Source organism: Emys orbicularis, chromosome 15, assembly GCF_028017835.1.
Source record: "Emys orbicularis isolate rEmyOrb1 chromosome 15, rEmyOrb1.hap1, whole genome shotgun sequence".
Classification (NCBI taxonomy): domain Eukaryota; kingdom Metazoa; phylum Chordata; order Testudines; family Emydidae; genus Emys; species Emys orbicularis.
This window is the reverse complement of record NC_088697.1, coordinates 24,721,194-24,743,170: the sequence shown is the minus strand read 5'-3', so window position 1 is coordinate 24,743,170 and position 21,977 is coordinate 24,721,194. Positions and strand designations below refer to the sequence as shown.

Below are 21,977 nucleotides of genomic sequence, written 5' to 3'. Positions count from 1 at the left end.
TATCTTTTGACAGTGTTGCTTTTCTCTTTAGGTGAGACATCTATTCACCTTGGGTGAAACTGCACAGCTATGTCCAGCCAAAGTGGAGAAACGCATCTTTCTTTTGATTCAGTCTATTCTGGCTTGTCCTGTCAATGTAGATCAATGTGAGGTCCTCCCTTTACTCTTAAATTTGCATTTATGAACTAAAACTCTCTGGTTTTGAGGGTATTTTAATTCTTGGTCTGTTGTTTCCCAGTGTCTAGTCCTCCAGATGGTGAGGAACTCCCAGTTTCTCAGCCACTGTCCCAATTCAGAGGATCTGCTATGCCCTCAGTGGTCAGAGCCCATGCATTCATTACACTGGGTAAGAGCTGTCCTGTCGTGGGAATAGATGCTATGTACCACTGATTCCTGCCCTTTTCTCTCTTCTCACGTTACAATTGCTACAGCTCTTCTGTATGAGCTTAGACTAAGGTCCACACTAACCCCCCACTTCGGACTAAGGTACACAAATTCAGCTACGTTAATAACGTAGCTGAATTCGAAGTACCTTAGTCCGAACTTACCACGGGTCCAGACGCGGCAGGCAGGCTCCACCGTCGATGCCGCGTACTCCTCTCGCCGAGCTGGAGTACCGGCGTCGACGGCGAGCACTTCCGGGATCGATTTATCGCGTCTAGACAAGACGCGATAAATCGATCCCAGAAGATCGATAGCCTGCCGCCGAACCAGGATGTAAGTGTAGACGTACCCACAGACATGAACTGTATTCAGTGTTTATAGTGCTGTAGCTCCAAGCATTCAGGTAATTCCCTGTAGCAACAATATGCATACACCAATAAAAATATTGGAGTGGGTGAGAGTACATACTAAATCTATTAATGCACTGGCTTTATATAGCTTTACCATACCTAACCAGTGAGTAGCACAGTTAGTCGGACCTGAAGAGCCCTGCAGACTTGTACCAACCTTGTACTCTTGTGAGCTTGGTGGCATCTGACTATGGAACTACATGATGCACAAGAGGCTCACTAGAGGGATGGAGGGAATTCAATGCTTTCCAGAGCAGGCTGTGCTTATACTTCCTGTGTGGTCATGTACATGGCACTTCTCTAGTGTGGGAAAAATATTACTTCCTCACTTATGTACCTCATGAGACTCAATCCTTTGTTCTTAAAGAGCTTAGAAACCTTTAGAGGTGCAAAGTATTAGTGTTATTTTAAAAGGCTTCTAGTAATGCTACTGGGGTGGCTCTTTTCTTGTTATGCATAGGACATTAGGCTGCACTCTTAGCTCCCTATGGCCCTTTGGGAAAGAGGAAATGGGGTTACTAGATCCATGATACAGGTCTCATGTTTTCTCAGAAGAGGGATGGGACAATCCTCCTCCTTGATTACCTTTCCCTTGAGGTGGGTTGCGGGTTTCTCGTACGGTCTCCACTAAGACTTTCTTGCTTTTATTCCCTTGTTTACTTCTTGTTCTCGCTATTTTCTGCTTTCATTTCTCCTTGGCCTTATTTCTCTGTCCATGTGTTTTGACTCGAATGCCACCAAGAGGAGGTGGAAAGATAGCCCTGAGGAGGTGAGGAACTGTAACATTCAGAGCCCCGATTCTCTCCTCTCTATGTGACAGGTAAGCTGTGTCTGCAGCATGAGGATCTAGCAAAGAAATGTGTCGCAGCCCTAGCTCGTGAGCTAGAGGTGTCTGAGGATGTGGCCATTCGCAATAACGTCGTCATAGTTATGTGTGACCTGTGTATCCGCTACACCACCATGGTGGACAGGTACATTCCCAACATCTCCATGTGCCTGAAGGACCCGAACCCCTTCATCCGCAAGCAGACACTGATCCTGCTTACCAACCTTCTGCAGGTGACTAGCGGGCTTTGGCTAGTTCTCACTACATTCCAACAGCCTCCATCATACAGAAGCCTAGCAACCTGTAAAATGGATATGCAGCTTTCAGATTGACTCTAAAATATCTTTGCAATCTACCCAAACTTTAAGATGCACTTAACAGTAAACTGTTACTGCCATAGTTTGTTAACTAGGATGAATAAATAGACTTCCGGCATGGTAGTTCAGCAGACTATCCAAATGATTTTAGTTCAAGGTTTGTCTATCTTGTTGTCTTTTCTTGTTTTCTTGAATCTGCAATTTCACCCCCAGTAGATGGGTGTAACAGGTGTCCACCAAGCAGAAGCAGGGCACTAATCTTCTCTGGCGACCTATCAGTTGTGGTGTGGACATCAATATGTGAGAGGCAGAAGACAGTCTACCCCCTGTTTAATAATGTATACTAGGCAGGCAGACTACCAATGTGTTAATTCATGAGAACAGTGTAGAGCAATGCCTTATTGGCACCTCAGCATTGGAGTTGAGATTTTCTCTGTCTTCCCTTGTTCTGCTAACATTTAATGGTAAATCAGGACACCTGCTGCTATGGCATTTAAATAAATGTACTATTTTCAGAATTAAGGAATCTTGAGCTTTATTTTGTGTGCCTCCTGTTATGACCCAGAGGGTGTATCTGGGTGCAATCTGAAGAATCAAGTAGGGTCATTCATTCCTGGTTCATGCTGACGTTTCACTGTCTACTTCTTTCCTGTAGGAGGAGTTTGTGAAGTGGAAGGAGTCCCTGTTCTTCAGATTTGTCAGTTCTCTGGTGGATCCCAACCCAGATATTGCCAGGTAGGATACCAGTTCTGTAAACTATCCAGAGAGCAAAGCAAACTGAATCTCACATCCCAGCTGTTAATTCTGAATGTAAGAGAGAAATCTCCATGAGAAAGCTCATGTGCTCTTTAATCTCTGCCCCCTTTCTCCCTAGTTATGCCCTAATAAAATTTTGAAAGTGGGAATGGAGGAGTGGGAAACTTCACTCTGAGCCTGAACTCATCTGAAAGTACACACATGGCAGGAGGGAGAACAGTGAGCGATACAATTTGTTCCCTCTTTCATGTGTCCATGGAACTGGGTACTGGCCTCTAGGTCAGAGGACATGGCTGGGGAGGCCAGTTACTCGTTCCATGTGTCCAGGGAAAGCAGACGCAGGCCAGGGAAATAATGGAAGTAGTCACTGGGAGCGAGGAAGAGGGTCCAGGGAAGCAGTTAATGTCTAGGAGAGGGAACATGTAGGGCCATTCCAGACCATTGTTCATTTAAAGCCCCACGTCTGCTTTATAGAGCAGGCAGGGCAAGACTCCCCTCTTTCCCCAGCCAGTGTTGACAGGTGTTCGGGGTTATTAGGCCCACTTCGGGTGGATCAAGAGACTGAGTTGACTGAGTGGGTGACTCAAAAGTAGGTTCCAGGCCCAGTCAAGGAGGAGCTGCTGGAAAGAGCTGCTGAGAGGTTGAATTCAGTCAGCACACAGGCCCCAAGAAGGAGGGCTGTGCAACCCCTGAACTGGAGGGGAGGAGAGTTCGCAGGCCATAGAGGCCAGGATTTAAAACACAGTCCCCCTAGATGTAGAGCTGTGAAACCTGGAACCTAAGGGGAGGCCAAAAGGGCTCTTTAGGGAACCAGATGATATTTAATATTCCCTCTCTCCTGGAGTTTAATTTATTAAAGGTTCTGGGTGTAAACTGGAAGGAAACTGAGGTAGGGTGCCAGAAGGGCCACGTCAGGCCACAAGAGAGTGCCCTAGGGTGGCACTGTCTACAGGGCAGTTCTGCCCTTTTTATCTTGTCATGATTTACATACATGAGGAAATTTGCAACTTTGAAACAGGTGTTCTAAAAACTGCCCTCCCACTTTACATAGTAGACATAGGTTACAGTTCAATACTTATTTTTGCATGTTGTTATTCATTTTCCTTTTAAACATCATACCACGGCTTGAAGATCTCCTGCCATACCGAGATACACCAGGGATCCTGCAGAATTAGCCTGAAATCTGAATTGTTTGGCTTCTGTGGGCTTAGAGGTCTTGATTTTACCCAAACTTAGTTCAGAAGATACCATAAGTTATTACTGTTTGACACCCGTTTTGGCCTTGGTGCAGTAACTTGGTGGTTCTGGTCTCGTTCTTAACGGATGGGTGTTAATATATCGAGCTCCACCGTATTTGATACTGACGTACCCTTGTTGTCAGTCTCAGTAGGAAGGGCAGTGACTGAGTGGGATGTAGAGAGATGAACTCCCTTGCAGGTTGCTCCTCTAGGGAATGGATGGGTAGATGATGCGTGCAGCGGAAGCTTGCCCAACCGCTGCCAGTGTCCCTGCCTACTCCAAATAAATTGAGGATTACAGCCAGAGCCATCAGTCTGGGGCTGTTCATGAGCACTTTTATAATGTTCAGTCCTGGCTCTTTCCAGTAGGTGGCGGCATTGCAGCATCGTATTCACAAGGCGTTACGGAACAATAACAGTTTCTGTTGGGAGCCTGTATCTGGGCATTCATATTCAGCAGGTGCACACAGACAAAAACTCTTTATTCCAGGCTGGGATTGACATACAGCTCTTGGCCTTGCAATGACTAACTTTGCAAAATATATAAAATTGGATTTTTGTTTAGTTTTCTTCCCTCTGAGTTCTGGGAAGTAGAACATACACACGCTTTGATTTTCAGCTGCTGCTTTGTACTCTCTTGCCAATTAAACTAATTTGTCAGGTGCTTATGCTCTTGCACATAATTGGTGACTTTTGATATGGGGAAAGGAGAGGGGGATGACCTTACATACACCCCAGTCATAGGCATGCCAGAAGGTAACTACTGCTCCTCTACATTAACAGCTTCTCCTGTTTTATTGTACAGTAGATTGAATTCAGTTTGAATCCTTGAAACAAAATACACTTGAATCAGCACAGTTACTGATTCTCTCAGATCAATACTAATTTTTTACCTTGTTGGGAGGGAAAACAACCCTACTGACCTTATTTAAAACCGTTAACATTTTCTTTTCCAATGACCAATTTAAAGTACCAGAATGAAAAGGTTTCCTTGGGCAGTGATCTGCGTTGTTTCAATGCCAACACAGCTATTTACATTTGAAATAGTAAACTTAATCCCACAAACCTACGGTCAAATAGGGTTAATGGTCTGACCGCCAGTAGGCTCCCAAAGCACAGTGATTCATAGCAAAGGTTCAAGCTTTCTTCTTACCTCACCATAACGTGCTTGGGTTCCGCCTGCATGTGGTCAGTGAATGTTCTCACTGACTACATAAGCTGCAATTGCTAGGCACAGCCTGCTGAGCTGCTGACTGAATGATTTGGCCTTCATTTTAGCTCTCAAATTCTTGCCTTAAATCACATCTGTAACAATTGCATGGAGAGCTGATTAATTTGGGCAGCCTGCTCAAATGGGGATGAACTTTATGAGGCCCTTAGGACTTGCTTAGGGAATGTATTTAAAGGTGAGCTGCAAGGGAATTTTTTTTTTTTTTAAATGGCTTCTGCCCTTTTTTCCTTTTATGATTTAATAAGGCATGGAAAAATGTGGTTGGGAGAGTTGAGAAGTTTTTGCTTGCTTTCTAACTTAGAAACAGCAAGTCTGGTCTTCCCTGGTTTTGCAGGTTTATCTCCTGGATGTCGGAGAGCATGTTTGTGAGTTGTCGCTCTTTCGTATGTGGAATGGGAGTATCTGAATCTTTAACAAATGTCTAAAATGTTAATAACTGGAGTTAAAGAGCTGATGATAAAAATCCCTCCCCTTAAATAGCTCAGGTTTCACTCTCTAACTCTTGCAATGCTAGAGACAAGGTAGGTGAGGTAATATATATTATTGCATTTTTTATTGGTAATATCTTTTCTTCCAGTGCTGGCATTTCGCTAGTTCTCAAGACAACACTGTTCTAAGGCAGGCAAGACCTGAAATTCATATGTAAAAAAGCAAGGAGAAACCCCCTCCGTTTTCCCCTTCCCAAAAAGACAGACCTTATGGCTATATCATAAATAAAGCCAAAGTGGCCCCATGGCCCTTTTAAAAAATCCTTTGTAGATCCCCTTTAAACATAGGTCTAGACAAAATGAGTGTCTAACAATGTTTGTTTTTAGGATCCCCCCTCTCCCCCACAAACTCTGATGAACCGTGTTTAAAAATCATGTTCCAACTAGATGCTTTTTTTGCTTTATTTCTGTCCCTCCCCTATCTCCTCCCTGGGATTAACTTCATGCAAGCATTTCTCACTAAAGTATCCTGTAGTTCTGACCCCTGGATTGGTGCAGGGGTAGATCTCAAACCCTTTGCATTTCACACTACACATATAGAGCAAATACCATCTTCCTTTCTGTAGAATTCCGAGAACTCAGGTGATACCTAAAGCCAGGTACATATGGGTAAATGACTTTGAACTTTCTGCGGGGAACGTGTTTCTGATCTCCCAGAATAGCAAAGGGAAGAATGTAAACTAATATAAAATGTCAGATCAGATGGTGAAGGAATGACATAGGAGAGTAAGTGATGCACAAGAGCTTCCTGCACCAAAACCTTTTCCAGGCCAGAGTGTTTTTTTCCAATCCATTCCCCTTGTGAATGAATGCTTTAACACTGTGCAAACATGCCTAGCCTCCACCTGTTGGTATCCCTTGTGCCTCAGGCCAGGCCTCAGCTGCTGTCCAGTGTTCAGATCACTGATGATAACTGAGTCCAGGAAACTCCCTGAATATTTTCCCAGTACACAGGTGTTTCCTGAGTGAGCATCATCCTTTGTATTTCTCGATAGGAATAAAATCAGTTAAGTGTTGCTTATGACTTTTCCATACGCAACCCATTCAGCTGCTCCTGAAAATTCTGCCCAGACCTCTAGTGTAAAAACCAAAAAGTGGACCTGCAAAGTTAATTGAATTCATAAGTTAAAGTCCATTTCGAGGACATGGGACTGCTTGTTGCAAACTAATGTCTCATGGAATGTACTGTTTTGCCCCTCAACTTGGCTGGCTGTGGACAGCCAGCAGCATTGGCAAGAGCCAGATCTAATGCGAGTAAGCACTGTGCAAGCTTTCATGTACAGCTGTGCCTGTACACTTCACTCTAGCCGAGACCCTCCAGTTCAGTACTTTAGCATTCCTGGTCCTGTCTCCCCACACTACTCTGCCAAAATACCTTTATCTGAGCAGGCTTTCCTATATTTTCCAGCATTTGAGTCCTGTTGTTCCAATTTAGCATCCTGTTCCTAGCAGCAGCTGCCATTTGGGTGGTAGCTTTGAAATGAGATTGTATTTACACAGTCTCATAGTGCTCCTCACTGTCATATCTGAGCATGACACAAACATGACTGTGTCTATCCTCACAATCCCCTTGTGAAGTAGGAGAAACTCTTCTTTCCATATTATAGATGGGAAACCTAAGCTCAGAGCAACTAAGTGATTTGCACAAGGTCACACAGAAAGTTTATGGCAAAACCAAGTATTAAATCTAGTTGTTCTGAGTTCTAGTTGAGTGCCTTAACCACAAGGCCATTTTCCTCTTCCTTCTTTTGTGTGTGGCCAAACTCCCAGTCAAACCTGAATCTCAACAGTCAACATAATCCAAGGTCACTCAGCTTGCAAAACCTTTTCATTGTTTGTTTAAACTACTGTCTTGATCCACAACAGTGTGTTCCAGGCTGAGAGGAATGAAGAAGCCTTTTGTTTGTAACAGAATTTTGTATTATCAACTCAACTAACCATTGTCCAGGCTAAAGCTGTAATTCTAAGTGCCTAAACCCCTTTTCAAAATGTGATGTAGGCTCCTAAATCTGCTAGGTGTTGTGATGCTGGGTGCAGCAGTGCCTCAATACCTTTAAAAATCTGGGCCTTAGTCTCCTAAGTGTCTAAGTCCCTTTTTAAAACAGGACTTAGGCTTGGAAGTCACTATAGGGCTTCTCTACACTTACCGGAGATCAATGCGCGGCGATCGATGTCAACCGCAGATCAATCTCCTGTCGACTCCTGTACTCCACCTGAACGAGAAGCGCAAGGGGAGTCGACAGGAGAGCGTCTCCTGTTGACATAGCGTAGTGCGGACCCTGCGGTAAGTAAATCTAAGTACATCGACTTCAGCTATGTTATTCACGTAGCTGAAGTTGCGTAACTTAGATCGCTCTCCCCCTGTAGTGTAGACAAGACCTAAGAGTTATTGAAAATGTTATGCCTGGTTTATTGTTCGCCAAAGTTACTTCTCTTTCTCTCTTAACAGTGTTGAATTATAAATAGAAATAAACCTGCACCATAGATGCTGAAAGCTTTTCAGCACAATTCTGGATGGGGGGGAAACGGGGCTTAAAGTAAATAGTTCAGCATCTTTCTCAAAGCCCTGATGTGGGAGAGCAAGGGTTAAATGTCGTATTGAGGAAGGTTTAATTCCCCGGAGTCTGTCTCTGCCACGCCCTTTGGGTCCAACACGTTTGGTTGCTGAATTAGCTGGACACCTCGCTATAATTCAGGAGGTGGCCTCCAGAATGAAAGAGGTTTTGTGGTGGTTCTAATTTTTCAACCCTTTATCCAGGTTTGGGGAGTTCTGCCTGGTGCACTTGTTACTGAAGAGGAATCCAGTCATGTTCTCCCAACACTTCATCGAGTGCATTTTCCACTTCAACAGCTATGAGAAACACGAGAAGTACAACAAGTTCCCCCAGAGTGAGCGGTCAGTGAATATTTGGCCACCTCTCTTTGAATGTTAATGGGAGTTGCATGTGAATATCCGTGTGGTGCTGGGCATGCAGTCTTTGGGCCTGGAGCAAAGCTTTCATGGTCACTTTTTATAGTGCGTGGCAATGAAAGATAAAATCCTAAGAATAATTCATATTAAGGTAACAATACTCTGCCTTCCCCCCGGCACCTTCCATGAGAGACTTCTGAATAGAATGTGTGTGTATGTGTTATGCAGTAGGTTTCTGGACCTTTAAGGTGGCATTCAAGTGTTTCTTGCCAGATTTAAAGTCTTTTTACTTCTGTAATTCCATGTACATGTGTTTGCCTGAGGTAAAATGTCATTATCTACACAGGGAGAAGAATCTCTTTTCTCTGAAGGGGAAAGATAACAAAGGAAAAAGAATGCAGATCTACAGGTTCCTGCTAGAGCATTTTACAGATGAGCAAAGGTTCAACATCACTTCTAAAATCAGCCTGAACATTCTGGGTAGGGGCATCATTTTTGGCACAGAATGAGTATTGTAAAAATAAATCCTGTGATGAGCCAATTGCATCTGTTCAGCCTCTGGGTGCAGCACAGGGACCCTTCTGCCCTGGCTTATATTTAGCAGCATGGTTTTGGGAATAAAAATCTTCCTCCTCCTGATCTCTTACAGCATGCTTTCTGGATGGCATCCTCCCACTGGACATGGAAGCCAATGAGTTGCTCTCAGATACATTTGAAGTCCTTAGCTGCAAAGAGATCAAACTGTCTGCTATGAGATCTAAACAAGATGAAGATATCCAGCCAGTTGAGAATGAAATGGACATGGCCAATGCTGTCATGCAGGCAGCACAAAAGAAACTCATCTCACAAGTGAGTACCACTTGGCATGCAGTGGGAAGAGTGGGCACAGCACTGAATGAAATCTAAACCTGCAGCTTGGGACAGTCTTGAGTAAAGTGAGTGATCTATAGTAGGGACTGCCACCCATCTCCCCAGATTATATGCTCATACAGTCCTTGTGATTTGGAGACAGCTAGTGAATCTGTGCAAGCAGCATGTGTTGCAAAATGAAAATGTCCTATAAATGAGTGCTGATTTCTGGAGGTTACCTACACTTGAACAGTCAATTTGAATTAGAATGTGCCAGCAGTTTGGCAACTAACATGTTTAAAATGATTTCTCCCTAGTTGAAGAGCCCAATTCAGACTTGGTGTAAACAGACAGGACTCCACTATAGTCAATGGGATTACACTATGGCTCAGTTTGGCTCTAAGAGACACTGACGGGTGAAGCGTTTGAAGTTAATGATAGGATTTGATGCAGCTGTCAGCAACTTGCCATTAGAATGACTGACGTGGACCAGCATAAAAGGCAGATCACGTATTGGGATAAAGTGAAACCATCACTACGCTACGTGTATGCTCATACACACGTGGGATATATGCACGCTAAGCTGTTACTCGTTTATTGTTTAGGGGCCATTTATCTACATAAGAATGAAATGAACCATCCCTTGTTCTGTCATGTTAGGTGTTTGTGTGTTATTTAAACTACAGGTTCAGAAGAAGAACTTCATAGAAAACATCATCCCAATAATCATTTCGTTGAAGTCTTTGTTGGAACAGACTAGGATTCCAGCTCTGAGAGACCTCATGAACTATCTTCGGGTAAGGAAAGACTTGTGATTTTTCTCTCAGGCTGCGAATTTGGAAGCGTGGCCAGAAGTAGAACCCAAGGTAGAGCCCTGCGCAGACTATTTTTTAATCCTGCTCCCGACCTGCCCCGCAGTATCCTCTCCCACCCACTCCTGCATTGTTGCATTTTTATCCCGCTCCCACTGCAAAAACCTTAGATCTCACAAATCCCACAAGACCGATTCCCACATGCTACTAAAAATAAACAAAAAATAGTCTATTTTTTAAATATACACACAGGGAATTCAGACACAATTTTTACCACTAAAAGAATAACACAAATCTTGCTTAAACCATGTAAAAATACTTTAACTCCTGTTATAATAGACATCAAGTCTCTCTTTTTATCCCTTGCTTAAATTTAAGTATTAAAACCTTTATTTTAAAAAAACCCAAACTTACTTCACATTGCTGAAATTCTATTTATGACAAACTGGTGAGTGATTTAATGCAAATTACCACCCACCCAATCCTGCCCACAACAAAGTATATTTTTCCTGCTATTATTTCCAGTCCTGATGCAGGGCTCTAACACCATATGAGGAGGTTTTGAAACCCAGTGAAACGTATTGTACAGCTTCGTAGGGTAAACCATTCCTTTCCTATAGCGAGGTTGTCAGGTTGCTCTGATGGTGATGGGAATACAGATGAGGGCTGTGTACATTAAGTAAAAGGCTTCGCTCTGTGGAGTGGGCATAAACCTTCAATGTTCATAACAATGAGTAGCATTATAAAGTCATGAATCAGCAGCAGACCTCTTTGATAGACTCTCTCTTTCATTTAAACAGAAACTGTCCCAGCTAGCGTTTTCTTTGGGACTTTCAGAGCTATGATGTGAACCTGGGCATTCAGTGCTGGTCAGAAGAGATTTTAAGAGGGGGAAGTAAAATAAATTGACTGTTGTGCCTTCCAGGAAGTGATGCAAGATTATCGGAATGAAATCAAAGACTTCTTTGCAGTAGACAAGCAGCTGGCAGCTGAGCTGGAGTATGACATGAAGAAATATGAAGAGCAACTGGCCAGGGAGAGAGAGATGGGAGAAGGTCAGACAGAGGTCATCAATGTCATGAACACAATACAGGTACTGGCTTCCACCAGAGTAAGGTGTATGTTATAGACTCATAGACTTTAAGGTCAGAAGGGACCAATATGGTCATCTAGTCTGACCTCCCGCATGATGCAGGCCACAAAAGCTGACCCACCCACAACAGAATCTTCCAGCCTGCGACCCCTGCCCTATGCTGCGGAGGAAGGCGAAAAACCTCCAGGGCCTCTGCCAATCTACCCTGGAGGAAAATTCCTTCCCCCGACCCCAAATATGGCGATCAGCAGAACCCCGAGCATACAGGCAAGATTCTACTGCCGGACCCTTATTTTACCCGCGATGGCACGTTAATGCCTAATTGACTAAAATCACGTTATCCCATCAAACCATTCCCTCCATAAACTTATCAAGCCTAATCTTGAAGCCAGAGAGGTCCTTCGCCCCCATGTTGTAATAGCACCCAGTGGTCATACAGCTTATAGCTATAAATCATGCTACAGGACCACTGGATAATACCTGACTGTTTTTCCTGTATCTTTCTTACCACTATAGTTCCTGCTGACCAGGGCTTTACTTTTTTTAGAGGCGTGAAGAGTTTTTTAAAAACTCCATCCAGACAAAAACCCCTTACCCCTCTCACATCCATAAATTCAAACAGATCTTACAATCTAATATACTATATGCATGGCTCTGTACTTCCACAGTGAAAATATCACCTGTCAGTTTCAACTTCACTTTCTAGGCCATTTCAATTCCTGGTTCTCTTGTACTAGAACAATCCTGCAATGTTTGTTTGCAAGCTAGTCTCAGGTAAGTAAATCCAAACCATGCACAGCGTTCATAAAATCAGAAAACTCACGAAAACCTTGGTCTACACAGCCTGAAAAGTTAGGGAGAACATTTTTGTACAAAAACCAAAAACTGCAGGTCTAACTTGAGAACATCCATTTGAACTTGCTGGCAGTGGCCAGTCCTTCTCTACTGGCAAAGTTCTTTCTCTCAATGGGTGAGGAACTGGCAGCTGTATTTCTTACAGCTCCTTCTGTGATAGGGACCTTTCTCCCTACATTACACCTTGTGAACAGAACTGTCTCTCTACTAAAGTAACTCACCCTTTGTCACGGAGTCCCCGGGCGATGCTCTGGAACTGCTCCCCACAAAGCCAGTCAGGACTTTGGGGAGCCTCCTCTCCCATGGAGCAGACTGTCTTCAGGGCAAGAAGCTCACACGGCTTCACCTCCTGGATCTCTCCTGGGACCATTCAGCATATGCCCCTCCGTGCGCTTCCCACAGCGAGTCCACCCAGGCGGGGTCCTGGGGAAGCCAGAGGGTCCTGCACGCACCCCCACTTCGCAGACATGACTCTTAGCCAGCCAGTAAAACAGAGGTTTATTAGATGACAGGAACCCGGTCTAAAACTGAGTTTTTAGGTCCAGCGAACGGGACCCCTCCTCTGGGTCCATTCTGGGGCCCAGCGAGCCAGACACCCCCGTCTGCCCTCACTCCTAGTTCCCAGCCAGCTCCAAACTGAAACCCCCTCCAGCCCCTCCTTCTCTGGGCTTTGTTCTTTCCCGGGCCAGGAGGTCACCTGACCTCTTTGTTCTCCCACACCTTTAGCATCCCCTTGCAGGGGGGAAGGGCCTGGCCATTAGTTGCTAGGCGACAGAGGGTCGGCCAGAAACTGAGGCACCCACACAGTATTCAGAGGAAACATTAAGAACAGTCCCACTTCGTCACACCCTTGACTAGAAATAGCTAAATTATATATATCTTCAGATGTTGTAGGTCAAGACTTGTGATGAGTGATCCTTAGCGTGTCAATTTTTGGCTACATAACATGACATTTTAAAGGTGCTTGACTTTCAACTACTGCCATTGAAATTGAGACCTCTTTTAAGATGCGTCAGGTTGAACACCCAGATTCACAAGTGATTTTTGAAAATCTTGGCCTGTAGATACCGCTCCTTGGCACATCTTAACCAGACACGTTGTATACATAACATGATATGGTGTGTGTGTGACAGTCCTATAAATTACATGCATAAAACAATGGAATTATGGCAAACCCATTTCTCCTTCTCTTCCCTAGCAGTCCCCAAGTTCAGTGGTACCTCCTAGTGGCCAGAACAGCAAAGCCCAATCACCTGTTGCTGGGAGACGGTCTTCGTCATCTGGGTCTCCTGCTTCCCCTGCTCCGTTTGCGTTTACTACACCCAGAGCTGGCGTTTTGAAACAGCAGCCATTTAGACCCAGGTACGGATTTCAAATTTTACAATGGGTTAGAATGGTGCTCTGCCGACGGGCATTAAGTAGTGTGTCAAGGCTCCAGAGCCATTGCATTGCCTGTCTTCTTCTCATTGCTCAGCTCAACAATGTAAATACCAGCAGTAGTTAGACCCTGCTATTTCACCATAGCCTTATCTTTTGTGTTCTGGGTGTGTGTGTGTGAGAGAGAGGTTGCTGGGGGTTTGAAAGTGAGTTGGGAGTGAGCAAGATCTTCCCTACATCTTCTCATCTGGAGTGACTTGTAGAAGGAAACCCCTTAGAGCATTTGTGGCGTCTTTTGCCCACTAGGCTGATGTCCCTGAGCACGCTTGCCATCCTGAACTCTGCCAAGAAAGCCATGGAGGCCAGTAACAAGCAGCGCAGTAAGAGTGTCGGAGGAAGGCTGCCTTCTTCTCCAGCAAGCACAAGTGACAGCAAGCAAGGTAAGCAGCCAACAGCTGGCTTCTGCACGTTATAGAACAGGTTTAATGTGGAAGCCGGGTGGTTGTTTAGACCTCTGAGCAGGAGGTGTGGTTGTAGAACTGTCTTGGGGAAGCAGCTTTCTGTCCTTAACTTTTTCTTTTCTTGTTACTTTTAGTATCTTTGTGTAGCCTAAACCAACAGTCTACTGGAGCGAACATTTCACTGGTGGGCCGAGCAATCAGTACTCCTGACCGTAAGTAACCCAACTGCATACGTTCCAAGCTGCCCAAGAACTCCCTTCTTTGTACAGATGCACCCACGTAGCCCACACTGTAGTGCAGCGGTAGTCAACCTTTCATTATTGGAGAGCCACTTATCTTTGGATTATTATATATCTATATTGCAGTGGTGGCCAAACGATAGAATCTTTGAGAGCCACAGCATGACATTCTAGTGTAGAGTCAGTGTATGATAGGGCCTGTACTCCTGGCTGCTGAATGTGGGGAAGGGTTGGTCCTTTTTTCTCCCAACTTCTGGGCTTCTGAGGAGGGGAGTTTCCCCTACTTGTTCCTGGCTCATCATCTGATTGGAGTGCTCCCTAGACTGACCTGCATCTCCCAGAATGCCTGTGCTGTTGCTCAGCGCTGCTTCCTGTGATCATCTTGCTCTGCTCAGAACTGTAGACTCTGAAGCATGAACAGAGTACCGCCAGACTAGAAGAGATCCCTGCTAGGCATTTGCCTTCTGTTTGATGAAGGGTCCAGCTCAGGGCCCATTCGAGACCTATTCTATCATTGAAGGAGTTGACGAGCTGCGTTAGCAGAAGGATCTTTGTACAATTGGCTTGGATCTGATAAAGTGGTATTAATAACCTATGAAGTGTTCTCCGAGAGCGAGCTCTTCTCTAAATAAGAGCTGAAGTGAGTGTTGGGGAAGCAATAACTGTTTTGTGCTCAGCTGTGGATACAAGCGATGTAAACTGAAGCAGTAATGAATTGGGAGAACTCTGATACACAGGTCACTAGTAAGTGTCTCTGCCCATTATGTCTGTGGCAGCTAAACTGCAGCCTCACAAAACCTGACCTTGAAAAATTTCCATTTATTGGAGCCATCTCTGATCGTGTTCCTGCGTGTTACGCAATATCCCTTTTGTGATAATAAAAGACAGTTGACTATTCATTTTTTAGGACTTTAGAAGTATCCGAATGACTTATGGCAATAATCCAAATCCCTCTGATCATCTAAATGAGGCAGGCATGTGCAGAGATAGTGGGAAATGTAGCAGCCCACTTCCTGTTATCCTTTTGGAGGAGACCGCTGGGGTAGTTCCTGGGCGGGCAGTACAGTTCCAGAGCCCCACTTTCGTACTGTTCATATGTACTGGAGCATGGATGCAGAAGGGACTATGAAATGTTACTGTGCTGAGCTGCCTTATCAATGCATTTCCTCTGCTCCCCTTTCCCTTTCCCGCTTCTGAATTTCTTTAGGGCGCATACTGTACCAGTCGCTCTGTGTGTGGGATTAACTTCCTCCCCCTCCCCCACAAAAATAAAGGAAACTCCACCTTAACTGTAGCAATGACAGGTCGGCTATCATTAAACAGTTTTGGCCTGATATTTAAAGTTAGGTGTGAACGATTGCCTGTAGGAATACCTCGGGTGCACACAAAGTGGGTATTCACAAATGTGCATGGCCATTTAGGCAGCAGACTGGTTGCTTACATGTACAAATATCTGATCTCCATGTGCAAACAGAAGCCAAGCACAGACAACTGGTCGAATTTAATGGACAATCTGACCCTTATCTTTGTGTATTCTCCACTCTCTTATGCTAGTTCCGTCTGTCTAGTTATCTACATCACACCAGTCCACTGTGCTATCTGAGCACTTAATGCTTTTTGCAGATAAGATGATGACTACTGGGATGCTATACAGAGCCGAAATCTTTTCTTCATCGACTGCATGTCTGTCTCGGGGGCTTGCGCTGCTGCTCCACTTAAGAGCCATATGCTGTGAAATGGGGAGAATGGTAATCCCCAGTGGCACCAGGCCTAAAATCCTGCTTTGTTTCCTGGCAGCCTGTGCTCTCAGCAGTGACACAAGCTGTACAGTGCGTTATCGCTGCTTCAGTTAAGCTGTACTGAGGTGTCTGCATGATGGCACTGGGCCTTGGTGGTGGTTAGAGGATCAGAGGAGAACGTTTTTCTTTCCCCGGTCTATCATTTGTAAAACTCCTGCCGATGTAGTTCTTTGTAAATCACTTCTGGATCTCATCCCTCTATCTTGAGACTCTCGTCTGGCCAGCAGATCAGTCTCTGTCACCCTTGGGTCTTTCTCTCCTCTATTGTTTGCTCTCAACAGTGAAAATGGGTAAGAGGGCCTGGGAGAGAATAGACTACTTCACTATGGAATGTAAATGCAAACACCAGCGGTAACGCTACATGATATATGGAGGGCTTCAATAAAAACGGAGTGTGGAAAGAATAGTTGGTGGTGATTCTGTTTGCCATTTCTTTCTCTCCCTCTTATACTAAAAAGCTGTAGCATGCAGTAAAATGAGGCAGGTGAAGTCGTTTACCATATGTGAAAACCACATTACCTTAAGATAAGGCTTTCGCTGCATAAAGTCAGGAAATTCAGAGGCCAGTCTCACAAGAGTCAAAATCCAATCCAGGCAAGATAAATAATAAAGCTGGACAGCAATGGCATGCCTTGGTGATTCCCCGATTATGGCCAAAGGCAGCTGGATTGTGGGGTCCTAAGGGTACCAGACAGCGAGTCGGTACCCTGAATGGTCAGAGACAGCGTCTGTATGCTCGATGCAGTGCGCTTAGGAAGGATCCTGTGTTTGGATTCAAACGCAGCAGTCTGGTGAGTGTCCAGCAGGGGGAGCTCGACCAGGTGTGAATGAGATGGTGTGGACAAGCAGTTGTAGATTTAAGGAAATGAGAACTCTCTAGTAGCCCCCAAAGAATGGAGGTTCCTTCAAGTCTAATAGTGAAAAACAGATTATCATGAACAAGTGCATGTGTGTTACCTTGAAGATTGAGGCACAGATTTGCGTTCTATACTTCCAAGACAAGAGGGCAGCTGGTGCTTTTAGAATGGCCTTGAATGACCAATGGCTTCCTGCTAGATAGACTTCCAAGGCTTAGTGTAGAGATCTACTGTAGGAAATGGAGGTGTTCTGCTAATGCTGCTAGCTTCCTATTAACAACTATTCACACCGACTTGAACTTAAGGTTTTTTTCCCCTAAATATTAAAGAACAAGTTGTATGGGATAGTTAGGCTTTTAGCTAAACATCTACAGAGTTGTATTAATTCACTTGGCAATATGTGCCTCTATCCTCCTCCTGAAGCACATGCAAACCTAAAAATACTAACACAGACTATGACTTTGCTACCTGGAAGGGATCGGGATTTGCCTTGTTTAGGGTCACTGATGCCGTTCCTACTCCCAGGCACACAGTGTGAAGGAAATTTTTGCAGAAGTGCTATCAGTATTAGGTATAAACTTGACTGTGGGCAGTGAGGATGCCCAATCTCATTGCATTGCCTTTATTCTATGTAAAAGATGAGCTGATATGTGGTTCAGTGGGCTAGAAAGAAGCATGCATGCTTGTTTGAGTTGGGTATGAAGGGATTGTCTTGCCCTATGGCTGTAGTACAAGCTGACTGCTGATCTGTGTGTTTCTTTCAGAGACCGTTGATAACTTGACCTTTGGGGCTGGGGTCAGTTTCATCAGCCTGACGCGCACACCCGCTTCAGCTCAAGGCAAGTTATTTTCATGCGCCTAACTTTTAAAATAAAACCAAACCAAAAAAAAAAAAAAGGCTCAAATGTGTGTGTTTAACTTGTAAATGTCGCTTGCAGAAAAAAACGGATCCCAAGATCAACAAAAAGATGTTCTCTGTCTGACGTCACCTGATAAGCCGTAAGTTCAACCCAGGCCTTAGCTACCAGTGGCTATAGGTAATACTAGTGTCTTTTTAAAAATAAACCAACAATCATTCTGTTTCCTTTCTGTAGAGGGCCCCTGCCTCGTCCGTGGAAGGTAGAATCTCCATCCAGGAGAAAAAGCAGCCCAACTGCAAGTCTAAGGAGATCCCTGCGGAAAGCTCCCCTGAAACCAGCTAACTGATACTTCCCCATCCATGCACTGTGTAGTTCCAAAACGCTCTTGTATAGACCCTTCATCACGTTGACCATGAACTGTTCCTCTTCCCTCTAAAGTTATAATTATGGATCATTGTGTGTACAAGTGTCCCTCCTTACCCCCCTCCATTTTATTTGTTTTTATATATATTTATATACACATACACACATGTTTGCTTTGATTTATAAACTGGAGCAGTTAATGACATTCTTTGCTGTAGGACAACTGGGAGTGCCAAGAAGCTGCAGTATCTAGTGATGGCTGACTATTCACTGCACAGGACTTATGGCTTGTCCATTTTGAAACGTAAGTCTGTCTTGGCCATAAGCTCTAGCCCATTGTATGTAAGTGCAGCCATTAGGAATACTGGCTTGGTTGAACCTGGTATGTTTGTCACAGCTTGTTACCTTACATGACTGGAATGGCTATTGGCTTAAATCATTCCCTTGGTGTCATGCTGTCCCCTGTTCATAATATACTAGTTTCCATATTTTCTACAAATCTAGAATAGCTTGACACTGCCATACCTGCAAATCTGATACAATTGCAAGTTATTAAGGATTTATGTGTAATGAAAGGTCCATTCTATGTGTATATATAGCCTTCCTTTTCTTTCCTAAATGGAATATTTCCACTCTTGGACCAAGTTCTTATTTCCAGCTGTTACAATTTTATGAAAAATAAATGTTTAAAGAACAAATTCCACCCACCTCTCAGCTTTTCTTGCTTTGAAAGAACCAAATTATTTTCTTCTGTAAATCTCTAGCCTTACCGCATTCACCTTATTTCTTGCCCACTGCTTTCGTCTCTTCCATGCCTAGGTTGAAGCTCTAGTGTTCTGACTGTCACCCCAACAGCTGGTGGGCTCATCCATATAAATACTTGAATTCCTGTGGCATCCCCACCCATTAGAGCAGCTGCTTGCAGTGTCCAAATCCTTACTATCACCCATTCTCGGGGCTGGCGTATATGACAGCCAAATAAAGCCTCTACCACCAGCCGGCTGGTGTGACTTACGCATGCATTCAATGCAGCTGTTGGAACAGCAGATTTTGAACGTGATCTTATTCATTTTACTGATAGCAGGTTCTGAGTATTTTACTGAGGATGGTAAATAGTGTTGAATTGTAATGCTCAGTACAAAAAAGCCACTTTGTTCTATGCAAAACACTAGCGTTAATGCTGGAACTGCAGTTAAGGTTGAAAGCCCAGCCTTCTTGGTGCCCAGACGTAAGTGACTGAGATCTTCCAATGCTCAGCTTCAAAATTACTGCACTTCCCTGGCATTACATAACTTGTTCTGTAGCTCTCAAACTCTAAAACTTAAGTGACGATGCATTTCGCGACAACCCTCCATAAGCATTTACTTCTGTGCTAATAAGGTAAGGGTTGCTCCAGCATAAAAGGAAATTGAACGACTGAAAAGGGAGAGGGGCAAAATTCAACTTCCATTTTAACCTTAACAATACTGTGGTCACTCCCAGGATTCTTCTTAAAGAACTTCAAGTGGGGTAAAATCTTAATCTCAGGATTAATGTAGCAAGATGTATAGGGTTAGTTCAAGTGGTTTTGAATGAAGGAATGGCTAACTATGACCACCTTTTTCATTCCATCCTACTTACATCCCTCCACCCCAATTAATTAGGCATATTAAACAGTAAGACAGCAGTGAGTTGGTAATTATACTAAGTCTAGTTCAAATATAAAGCTCTTCAGAGGTTTTCTTGAATTGTCTTGTCCTTGAACAGAAACAGGTATAGCCCATCAGGCAAGGCTCCATCTCTTCTCGAGAAGAAATGGGGGTGGAAGAACTTCCCACAATAAACCAACTGATTCATAGATTCAAGGAGTGGAAGGGACCTCGAGAGGTCATCGAGTCCAGTCCCCTGCCCTCATGGCAGGACCAAATACTGTCTAGACCATCCCTGATAGACATTTATCTAACCTACTCTTGAATATCTCCAGAGATGGAGATTCCACAACCTCCCTAGGCAATTTATTCCAGTGTTTAACCACCCTGACAGTTAGGAACTTTTTCCTAATGTCCAACGTAAACCTCCCTTGCTGCAGTTTAAGCCCACTGCTTCTTGTTCTATCCTTAGAGGCTAAGGTGAACAAGTTTTCTCCCTCCTCCTTATGACACCCTTTTAGATACCTGAAAACTGCTATCATGTCCCCTCTCAGTCTTCTCTTTTCCAAACTAAACAAACCCAATTCTTTCAGCTTTCCTTCATAGGTCATGTTCTCAAGACCTTTAATCATTCTTGTTGCTCTTCTCTGGACCCTTTCCAATTTCTCCACATCTTTCTTGAAATGCGGTGCCCAGAACTGGACACAATACTCCAGTTGAGGCCTAACCAGCGCAGAATAGAGCGGAAGAATGACTTCTCAGGTCTTGCTCACAACACACCTGTTAATACATCCCAGAATCATGTTTGCTTTTTTTGCAACAGCATCTCACACTGTTGACTCATATTTAGCTTGTGGTCCACTATAACCCCTAGATCCCTTTCTGCCATACTCCTTCCTAGACAGTCTCTTCCCATTCTGTATGTGTGAAACTGATTTTTCCTTCCTAAGTGGAGCACTTTGCATTTGTCTTTGTTAAACTTCATCCTGTTTCCCTCAGACCATTTCTCCAATTTGTCCAGATCATTTTGAATTGTGACCCTGTCCTCCAAAGCAGTTGCAATCCCTCCCAGTTTGGTATCATCTGCAAACTTAATAAGCGTACTTTCTATGCCAATATCTAAGTCGTTAATGAAGATATTGAACAGAGCCGGTCCCATATTGAACAAAGCCGGTAAGTATTTACATGTGTTTTGTAACACCAGTTTAGTTCTTTGTAAGTCACCAACTGAAATAAACAAGCAATCTGTCAGAAAACAGAAGGAATCTTTCACCCGTTACATTGAATTCAAAGCAAACACAGGTTAGGATAAATATGAATGTAAAAAAACAACAACACAAGGATGCTTTAATACCTTGATATGTATGTAAAACATTCTTGGCAAAGTTAAATGTAATACATTAGTACAAACCTATAGATTAAACTATTTACAGCGAGTTCTGTAAATCAAATCTGACGAGCTATGTCTTGGAGGTGGGGGGGAAAGGGTCCCTTCATCCCAGTAGAGATGCCACTGTCACATTTTTAGATCTGAAAAATAAATATTCTTCAGCATGCAAAGAGTCTGCAAGCTGAGAAATCCTGCCTTCGGCAGAAGGTCAAGTGTCAGACAGTGCTCCCCATAGTGCCAGAAGCTAGCTTGACTCTAAGCTTTTTCCTCTCTCCCCATCTTAATGTTCTATAAACAGCACAGAAAAGGAGTAGTGGATAAAACTGGAGGGTAAAGGAGTGTCTTTAAGTACCCTATTGTCATGTTGACTACAGGACAACATGCAGCCAGTGGACAGGAATGCCTAGTTTTGGGTGAAGAGCACATCTTAAAGGTAACCATAAATCAATTGCAAGGTGTCACTACCCTCTGGAGCGCACACAGGTATTGCTACCCCATCTTTACCTCCATCTATGATAGCAAAAGGAGAAAGTGGTGGGACTATGTTTAAATAAATGCAGCAATGGCATGTCCAGCAAGGCCCCAAAATCACTCAATAGGTGGTGAAAAGTCCAAGGCAGATTAATACAGAACACGAAAAAAATAACACTGACAGTCCAAATTGTCAAGTATTCAAAATACTGTATGCATCAAAAGTTAAGACAACTCCATTTATATTTGAAATACAAGAACACTAAATTATGCTACATTAAAAACCATTCTTCAACCACAGCACTGAACTGCTCTAGTGTTGCATCTAAGTATTTCATATTTAACATTTGCCCAATGCCGTA

General features: G+C 43.8%; 1 protein-coding gene across 1 annotated transcript in view; it reads left to right on the top strand.

Moving 5' to 3' along the window:
• Positions 1–18,109, top strand: part of NCAPD3 (non-SMC condensin II complex subunit D3) — a 39,168-nt gene extending 21,059 nt beyond the window's left edge. Inside the window, exons 19-33 of the mRNA XM_065417196.1 lie at positions 32–146; positions 239–346; positions 1,615–1,853; positions 2,593–2,672; positions 8,409–8,546; positions 8,908–9,041; positions 9,211–9,410; positions 10,097–10,207; positions 11,148–11,315; positions 13,369–13,532; positions 13,854–13,987; positions 14,143–14,220; positions 17,668–17,742; positions 17,842–17,902; positions 17,998–18,109. Coding sequence (XP_065273268.1) covers positions 32–146; positions 239–346; positions 1,615–1,853; positions 2,593–2,672; positions 8,409–8,546; positions 8,908–9,041; positions 9,211–9,410; positions 10,097–10,207; positions 11,148–11,315; positions 13,369–13,532; positions 13,854–13,987; positions 14,143–14,220; positions 17,668–17,742; positions 17,842–17,902; positions 17,998–18,109 — 1,917 coding nt within the window. The remainder of the gene's footprint in view (positions 1–31; positions 147–238; positions 347–1,614; positions 1,854–2,592; positions 2,673–8,408; positions 8,547–8,907; positions 9,042–9,210; positions 9,411–10,096; positions 10,208–11,147; positions 11,316–13,368; positions 13,533–13,853; positions 13,988–14,142; positions 14,221–17,667; positions 17,743–17,841; positions 17,903–17,997) is intronic.
• The last annotated feature ends 3,868 nt before the right edge of the window (positions 18,110–21,977 follow it).